The sequence below is a fragment of the Carassius carassius genome, chromosome 12 (assembly GCF_963082965.1).
Source record: "Carassius carassius chromosome 12, fCarCar2.1, whole genome shotgun sequence".
In the NCBI taxonomy this organism is placed as follows: domain Eukaryota; kingdom Metazoa; phylum Chordata; class Actinopteri; order Cypriniformes; family Cyprinidae; genus Carassius; species Carassius carassius.
In genome coordinates this window covers 656,701-666,700 of record NC_081766.1, presented here as the reverse complement: position 1 = coordinate 666,700, position 10,000 = coordinate 656,701, and the positions used below count along the sequence as shown (strand labels likewise).

Below are 10,000 nucleotides of genomic sequence, written 5' to 3'. Positions count from 1 at the left end.
AAAAAAAATATATATATATATATAATAATAATAAATACTGTAAAAAAAATTAATATTATTATAATGTAAAATATCTGTTCTCTATGTGAATCTCTGTTAAAGTGTAATGTATTTCTGTGATGCTCCGCTGTATTTTCAGCATCATTCCTCCAGTCTTCAGTGTCACATGATCTTCAGAAATCAGAATAATATGATGATTTACTGCTCAAGAAACATTTCTGATTATTATCAGTGTTGAACACAGTTGTGCTGCTCAATATTTCTGTGGAAACTATGATGCATTTTATCTTTCAGGATTCACAGATGAACAGAAAGTTCGGAAGAACAGCATTTATTTGAAATAGAAATCTTCTGTAACATTACAAATGTCTTTACTGTCACTTTTGATCAGTTTAATGCATGGTTGATGAATAAATTTGTGTGCAACAAATGCAGTATTTGTGTGTGCTGTAATATGCAGTAATGAAGTGCTCTGTCTCAGTGTGTATCAGGTGGTTGTTGAGGAGGAGCGTCCTCGAAGGGCTCGTGGAGGTGAAGTGGAGATCCTGCGCTGTTATCCGCTGCCGGTTCACTATCATAACGCCAGCGTGCTGAACTCTCAGTACTACTACAGCGCTGAGTTCCCCTCCGCAGGCGTCTCACAGCCGCAGACGTTCACCATCGGAGACAACCGAACCTACGGAGGATACTGGAACGCCCCGCTGCTTCCTCACAAGAGCTACAGCATCTACTATCAGGCCGTCAGCGCCGCCAACGGGGTGTGTTCACTCAAACCAAAACTAAGGAGATAAAAACACTTCAAATTAAATACAAAATAGTGTGTGTGTGTGTGGGCGTTCTTATAGCTGTTATAAATTCACTGTAAACCACGGCTGCACAGGGCTTAGTGCTTTTATAAAACGGTTATTCCATATACGTAGGAAGGTTTCACAAAATAAAACCGAGCAAATAAAGTGTAATGATATTAATAACAACAGTATTGTTCCACCAAACAATGTAGCTCCTAAGAATCAGTTGTGATTGTTACAAAGTGGTTGCCGAGCAACACACAGAAGTAAACAAAGGTGAATGTTACTTTGTAGAGTCATTCACAATAACTTTGAAGGTGGCTCAGCCAATCAGAATCAAGGACCAAAACTATCCATTTTATAATATATATGATATATAAAAATTTATAAAATATATGATATATGATAGGTAAAAATTGATAGCCTGAATGCACTGTAAGTCGCTTTGGATAAAAGCGTCTGCTAAATGCATGAAAGCTGCTATATATATATTATTTATTTTTATAAAAAAAATTTCCTTCAGTTGTTTGTCAAGGTAACATTTATCATTTCATTTTAGTTTCTTTATTCACTAAAAAATAAAATAAAAAATAAAATAAAATAAATAAAACAAGTTAAATAAAAATACATTTATATGATTTATTTAAATTAAATATATAATAAAATATATATATATATAATAAATACATAAATAGCTACTAAAATGACAAAAACAAGTTTAACTAAAATAAAAATTAAATGGAGATATATATAAAATAATAACTGATTTGAAACATTACATTTTTGCATTCATCCAAAGCGATTTACAAAAGAGATTATATCAATACAATTATAAAGTATCTCAAGGACACTAAAATAACACTGGTTTATATAAACCCTACATTTTTCAGGTCCATTGAAAACCATTGCAATAATTAACAAGTTTATGCTTCAAACAGGAAAATATTTGCCAATGGAGTCCCTTTGAATTAATCTGATTTTCCGATCACATCGGCAGATGTTAGCCCTTGTTTTAAGCATAACTTCTGATGCTATTTTCAGAAAACATCTTAAGTTATTTTGCAGTGCTGAATGATAATTTCGGATGATATGGGATGACAGCAAGAAACGCTGCAGTTAAGAGGCAGTTAATGACACACGAGTCGATAAGGAAAGTAATTGTGGGTAAGAAAGAGTGTGAAGAGAGTCCCTCGTCCTCAGAAACACACAGAAGAGGCCTTCGGGGAGAGCAGGTGCCGCTCAGAAAACACTTTGAGTATCACAGCCACGTTTCTCAAGGCTTTAGAGTGTCATGCGTGAATTAACTCGCTTTGACTTAATGCATCTCGCTCTCTCACCGTACTTTTAAAGAAAACACACTGTTCGGATTGACAGTCGTGCTGCTGTAAAAGGCTGTGGAAGAGCCGGCGGCTGTAATTGATGTCCTAATTGACTGAGGATCTGTGTTTTAGCCTCCTGATGGATACGGACGGGCACTTACCGAGATCTGTCTATTCAAGAGCTGTAATTCATTAAATCAGGCCTTTCAGTGGCGCCGGGACGCTGCATGTGCTGCTAAATGCACATTAGTGTTTGTTTTTCTTTATAATAGCGGGACGAGTGTTTGTTTATATTGTCATGAGTCTCGTTCGGCAGGTCAAAGGTCGTCCTTAGGCTCTAATGGACGAGTGGAGGTGGATGTGTGCGTTTAAATGCCACTGTGCTGTATAAGAGAAGCTGAAGATTACAGAAACACAGAACTAAAGCTTTTCAAGACCTGCTGGGAAACATGAAAGCTGCGGAGATGTTTAGGGCGGATGTGACAGCAAAACAATTCAAAGAATCCAATTCTTAATGAGTGTTTGTGACTAATTATCTGAAATTCCTTATAACAAGATCCTTTGACTGCATAAGATATTAAGACTAGGTTTCAGACAAGGTTTTTTTTTTTTTTTAATTGGAGTGCATTTTTTTCTCTTTTTTTAATACGTAAAACAAGTGAACAAATCTGACACTGGAGTGTGGCAAAATACAAAAAGTCTTAATATCTTATGCAGTTTTACTTCTCATGTAAATTTGTCTTTTTTTTTTTGTTATGCATTTTTAGATATTTTGTAGGAAACCAAGGCAAAAAGGTTACATTTAATTAAGGATGTTGCTAGGGAATTGTTACACTGTTGCACGGGTTCTGGTAGTTGCTAGGGTGTTGCTAGGGCGTTGCCAATGTGTTTCTAAGTGGTTACTAATGTGTAGCTGTGCTGTTTAGAAAGACCTAAACGATTGTTGTGATCTGAACAGATGTATAGATGTAGTTTCAGTCTTTTGAAACGCTGTTTATGTTCAATAACAGTACGCTGGCTTTGATAAACTGACAGAACAGGAGAGCACAGCAGTCAGCATATTAAAAAGAACAGCAGTGATAAAGCAGAACACGGTGCTTTGTTGTTAGTGTTTGTGTAGCTGAAGACTGATGTCAGACGTTAGTTTGATTACAGGCAGTAAAGAGAGTCGTGCTCCAGGTGCTCGTACTGAACGCTCACATACAGCATTCAGCTGAAATGCACTTTTAATGCTGCAGCTGCTTAGCAGGCATAGAAAATACATCAGCATATACATCACTGGAGTCGTGCAGCAGCAGAACCAGTTACTGAACTGTTTTCATTCTGCTGACAAGAGTAAAACATTACTTACTCCTGTAGAAAACACTGAAAATCATCAGTACACGTCACAGATGACTGATGTGCATGACTCGCAATTACTGTTAACACTTACTTAATACTTTATTGTCAAGAATGTTTCTTGCATAACAGTATTTGTGTTTACCACAACATTTAACATACATTCTACATTGACATTCACTCCAGCAGTACAATTGTACATTTCATACAACACTTATACCCCTGCAACACCGTCCCAATACTCTTGATCTCTGATTAGGTGTTTTTGTTCTGTGCTAGGATTGCCTGGTGCACAAAATCATTTTTCAGCTTCACTTTCTTCAATTTGGGAACTCTATACCTCCGTTGAGACGGTAATAGTTCAAAGTCTTTATGCAGTATATATGCATAGGATTAGAGGCTATATTGTTAGCCAGCCTAAGCATGTTCTTATAACATGTCAATGTCAATGTCACCTTTATTTATATAGCACTTTAAACAAAATACATTGCGTCAAAGCAACTGAACAACATTCATTAGGAAAACAGTGTCAATAATGCAAAAATGATAGTTAAAGGCAGTTCATCATTGAATTCAGTGATGTCATCTCTGTTCAGTTTAAATAGTGTCTGTTCATTTATTTGCAATCAAGTCAACGATATCGCTGTAGATGAAGTGTCCCCAACTAAGCAAGCCAGAGGCGACAGCGGCAAGGAACCGAAACTCCATCGGTGACAGAATGGAGAAAAAAACCTTGGGAGAAACCAGGCTCAGTTGGGGGCCAGTTCTCCTCTGACCAGACGAAACCAGTAGTTCAATTCCAGGCTGCAGCAAAGTCAGATTGTGCAGAAGAATCATCTGTTTCCTGTGGTCTTGTCCTGGTGCTCCTCTGAGACAAGGTCTTTACAGGGGATCTGTATCTGGGGCTCTAGTTGTCCTGGTCTCCGCTGTCTTTCAGGGATGTAGAGGTCCTTTCTAGGTGCTGATCCACCATCTGGTCTGGATACGCACTGGATCCGGGTGACTGCAGTGACCCTCTGATCTGGACACAGACTGGATCTGGTGGCCACGGTGACCTCGGAACAAGAGAGAAACAGACAAATATTAGCGTAGATGCCATTCTTCTAATGATGCAGCAAGTACATAGGTTGTTATGGGAAGTGTTTCCGGTTCCGGTTCACCTAATTAATGCAGCCTAAAAATCCTTTAACGGATTTGGATAATAAAAGCATATTAGTATGTTATGTGTATGCCAGGTTAAAGAGATGGGTCTTTAATCTAGATTTAAACTGCAAGAGTGTGTCTGCCTCCCGAACAATGTTAGGTAGGTTATTCCAGAGTTCGTGCGCCAAATAGGAAAAGGATCTGCTGCCCGCAGTTGATTTTGATATTCTAGGTATTATCAAATTGCCTGAGTTTTGAGAACGTAGCGGACGTAGAGGATTATAATGTAAAAGGAGCTCATTCAAATACTGAGGTGCTAAACCATTCAGGGCTTTATAAGTAATAAGCAATATTTTAAAATCTATACGATGCTTGATAGGGAGCCAGTGCAGTGTTGACAGGACCGGGCTAATATGGTCATACTTCCTGGTTCTAGTAAGAACTCTTGCTGCTGCATTTTGGACTAGCTGTAGTTTGTTTACTAAGCGTGCAGAACAACCACCCAATAATGCATTACAATAATCTAACCTTGAGGTCATAAATGCATGGATTAACATTTCTGCATTTGACATTGAGAGCATAGGCCGTAATTTAGATATATTTTTGAGATGGAAAAATGCAGTTTTACAAATGCTAGAAACGTGGCTTTCTAAGGAAAGATTGCGATCAAATAGCACACCTAGGTTCCTAACTGATGAGGAAGAATTGACAGAGCAACCATCAAGTCTTAGACAGTGTTCCAGGTTATTACAAGCAGAGTTTTTAGGTCCTATAATTAACACCTCTGTTTTTTCAGAATTTAGCAGTAAGAAATTACTCGTCATCCAGTTTTTTATATCGACTATGCAATCCATTAGTTTTTCAAATTGGTGTGTTTCACCGGGCTGCGAAGAAATATAGAGCTGAGTATCATCAGCATAACAGTGAAAGCTAACACCATGTTTCCTGATGATATCTCCCAAGGGTAACATATAAAGCGTGAAGAGTAGCGGCCCTAGTACTGAGCCTTGAGGTACTCCATACTGCACTTGTGATCGATAGGATACATCTTCATTCACTGCTACGAACTGATGGCGGTCATATAAGTACGATTTAAACCATGCTAATGCACTTCCACTGATGCCAACAAAGTATTCAAGTCTATGCAAAAGAATGTTGTGGTCAATTGTGTCAAACGCAGCACTAAGATCCAATAAAACTAATAGAGAGATACACCCACGATCAGATGATAAGAGCAGATCATTTGTAACTCTAAGGAGAGCAGTCTTAATAGGATGAATCATAAAGCTCCGGCTGACCTACTATCTCTGAACAGATTTTTAATTGATTAAAAACCTTGTTTTTTAGGGCAACAGATCAACTTTTATACCAAATAGAGTTGCAGTATTTTATTAAGCTCATTATCACAAACCTATAGAACTACAAAAGAATCTGCCTTCTTACTCCAAATGACCTAAGACTGCGAAGAAAATGGATTCTCTGCTTTGTTTTTTTTACATAGAGTATCAATGTGATCTTTCCAGGACAACATGTCGTCTATAATTACTCCCAAATATTTATAGGTCTTAACAAATCAAATTTTCTGGTTATGAATAAAAACAGGAGTTATATCCGCCGTAGACATGAATACAATCTCCTCAGTTTTACTTGTATTAATGATAAGAGCATTATTCTCACACCACTCTATCAATTTAGTTACACCTTGTTGATGAAATAGTCAATAGTGGTGATTTCTGTAGCACTTTTAAAAACAGCACATGTTGGCCAAAGACCAGTATTTCTTCTAATGAATCAAGACGTTTGAGATTTGTGTATGTACTTTTGTTTTTTTTTAGGAGACCAAGATCGACTGCGTCCGTGTCGCTACCAAAGGTAGGTATTCTAATTTATGCAAGCACATATTGAAAATGTAATTAATTTGACACATAACATCGTGCATGTAATCAGCATGACGAAGCAGTGACAGATAGCTGACAAACCAAACAGACACTGTTAGTGTAGCCTGATTCGGTTTCTGAAACGGTTCACACGCTGCACTTGTCGAGTCAATGTTATTAACCTAGTAAATATGCAAATAAGCACATTAACCTGGGGTTAATTACTAACTCAGGTTAAAGTAAGAGCAACGTGAGACGAGGGACATGGGATTATAAAAGAGCGTGTGTGAAGACGAAGCTCTGCATGGTTCTGCTTTTGTGTGTGTTTTCAGTAACTGCTCGTTTTCTTCTTTCTCCTGTTTGTTTCTCCTGTCTCTCTCTCTCTCACACACACACACACACACACACACACACACACACACTGATTCTCTCTGTCTTTCTGCATGTGGGTCTTGTTCTTGCAGCTGCTATCTTGGTGACGCAGCTCACCACTCCTTACGTTCGCATCGCTCCGGCCGCTGGAGACAGTCAACTAACAGGTCAGAAACTCACTCTCTCACTGCATGTGTGTGTGGATGAACTCAAGAATCTGTCATATTGACGAGCTCAACACTAGAGACAACAATGCAATGTTAAATATGACATGAGTCTGAACAAGCGAGTGTAGGAATATTGCTGCAGCGCCAGTTGTTGTCTTGTAGGCAAACATCAGTCCTTCATCCAGCTAGAAATGTCTGCCAGAGGGGATGCAATGTGAACAGGTACCGTCAGATGGAATGAGAAGTAGAGTTGAGTGTCATTAACATAGCAGTGATAACAAAAAGACATGCTTCTGAATGACAGATCATAAAGATAACATGTAGATGAAGAAGAGAACTGGTCCAAGCACTGAGCCCTGAGGAACCCCACTAGCAAGAAGTTGTGACTTAGAAACATCACCCCTCCAAGAGGATTTGTAAACTTAAGATATATATTGTAACTGAAATCTACAGGCGCAAAAATGTGTATTTTATGAAGCAAAACAGATCAAAATCTCTGAATTGAGCAGTGCATGAAATGTAGTGTCTTGCCTAAAACCATCTTCTGCGTGACATTTGACCTTTGGTTGATATCAGGAGCGGCGACGCACAAACCCAACGCGGTGGAGCCGGAGAAACAGACCGACCACACGGTGAAGATCGCCGGCGTCATCGCAGGAATACTGCTCTTCGTCATCATCTTCCTCGGCGTGGTGCTGCTCATGAAGAAACGGTAAGAACTGAGACACACACACACACACACACAGTGACCATTTTTACCATGTTTATGGGTGACAACACACATCAGAAAGCACCGTCGTTAACCAAAGTTTGGACACACGTGACTCAGTTTATGTTAAGAACTTTTCATCTAAAGACATAAAATTAAACTCAAAACGCGGTATTTAGGCCTCTATGTATTTGAGTTGCATTTAAATGTTCTATTCCTTCAGATTACATAGATTTAACATAAACTCTTGCTTATAAACTTAATCTGATGCTTATTTATATTTGTCAGTAATACATTAATTGAAAGAGGGCAATTTATGTAATAGTGCTAATAATCTGAATGTCTTTTAAATACAGAATAACTAGGTTTATACATTTAACATAAAATAACTGATCATATTATTCAATCTCATACAGTGCATTTTAACCGATTTAATATTGCTTGTTGTATATAGCCTATATAAATGCATTTTAAAAATATGCATTTTAAATAAAATCTCATTGATGCAAATAAGTTATAATGACTTGTGCCATTCATTTTTGTGTTTCATAAGTAGTTTTGATCTGTGCATAAATGTTAAATTTTCATTTATTCATTTGGCTAATGCTAAACTAATTTTGTGTTTTCAATGCATGAATTCTCATCAGATCAGGACTTGTCTGGAATTTAACCACAGATATTAATAATAAATTTTCCTCCAATTTCCACCTGACCTTTCATCCACATTTTCTATGCAACACTGAATTATTAATCTAATTATGTTGATACGCCTGGTTAAAATGCTGTATAATGGCCTGAATAAGCGCCGTTCTACTGACGACCCTGCATCTCAAAAAGACGAGGGAATCTCAGTAGATCCGGGATTGTGTGACTGATGAAAGCTCGTCGTTAGCTTGAGGCTAGTTCACATTAGCTGCCATGGATCATCCGGAGTCCGTTTCAGCAAATATCCAGCTCGCACACACAAACGCTCCTGTTTGTTGGCTCCAGATTAGCCTTTCGCCCTGCTGAATATAAAACAGCCCAATACAGAAAGCTTTAGAACCACTAAGGTAAATATAATAGCCATTTACTGTCGTGAATTTGAACTATATACAGTTTATAGACAGTGAATCTCACACGTGTCTATCTGAACATCTGTGGGGAATGTGAGCAAACACAGTTTGTCTGTTGTCATCATCTCAGATATTATTGCAGGTTTATAATTGCTACTTTCTGGTAATTCTATTTCCATTTATTTATCCCATTTATCAGGGAAAATACACATTAATAATATATGAAATCAATGTAAAATGTGCCAGATTATCCAGGGTTTATAATTTCGATCTGTAATCCCAGGGCAGATTGAAAAAAATCAATATATAAATACAACTTTTTTAACACTAAAATTACTATACATTTTAATTTGACAACAACCAATGTTTTTATAAATGACTTTATAAATCTTTTAATCTTGATACTTGTTATTTAAGTTACACCTGAATTTACAGAGTGTTATTTTAATGTCATTCAGATATTTTTTTAATTTAATTTAATTTAATTTAATTTAATTTAATTTAATTTAATTTAATTTAATTTAATTTAATTTAATTTAATTTAATTTAATTTAATTTAATTTAATTTAATTTAATTTAATTTCTATCTGAATCTTAGTTTTTTATATATATATATTCCAAATTTTGTTGAATTTCAGCAATTGCTTTGACTTTTTAATAGTCCATACAGATTTCGTTAAATTTATTTAAATTTTAGTTTTAGTTATTTTAGTACATCAAGCTGAAATAAAATAAGTAAATTTTTTTGTATTTTATTTCAATTAATGTTGATTTTAAATTAAGGCTGCAACAATTGATACTGAAAATAATCTACAATTAATTTCATCATCAATTAGTCATTATGTGTGCTGTGAAGAAAAACAGAGACAACATTTTTAATATTGGAATAAAATGAATTGTTTTAATTAAAATAATACATTATTAATAGTTAACAATATTTGGATTTGTGTCCGATTAATCGAAGAAATAACTGACAGATTAATCGATTATCAAAATGATTATTAGTTGCATTTTTTTTTTTAAATAATGGAATTTTATTTGTATGGTTTAATTTTAGTTCCAAACTAAAAGATGCAATATTTGCAAGAAATATAAGCTTTGGAAAGGTGTGAACATAATTTTGGGGTTTATTTGTATTTTTTAAGAAGCAAAAGAGGTTGAGAAGCGCTGCTCCAGAGTCTTCAGTTCTGTTTCTGTATGTCATGTGCATGGAGAGACGGGTTTACTTCACA

The 10,000-nt window shown here is 36.3% G+C and overlaps 1 protein-coding gene across 2 annotated transcripts in view; it reads left to right on the top strand.

Moving 5' to 3' along the window:
• LOC132154396 (receptor-type tyrosine-protein phosphatase mu-like) overlaps positions 1–10,000 on the top strand; it is a 186,365-nt gene that overhangs the window by 119,510 nt on the left and 56,855 nt on the right. For both annotated transcript variants that reach the window (XM_059562927.1, XM_059562926.1), the window contains exons 12-15: positions 482–758; positions 6,424–6,460; positions 6,930–7,004; positions 7,581–7,716. In XM_059562927.1, the coding sequence (XP_059418910.1) occupies positions 482–758; positions 6,424–6,460; positions 6,930–7,004; positions 7,581–7,716 (525 nt within the window). The remainder of the gene's footprint in view (positions 1–481; positions 759–6,423; positions 6,461–6,929; positions 7,005–7,580; positions 7,717–10,000) is intronic.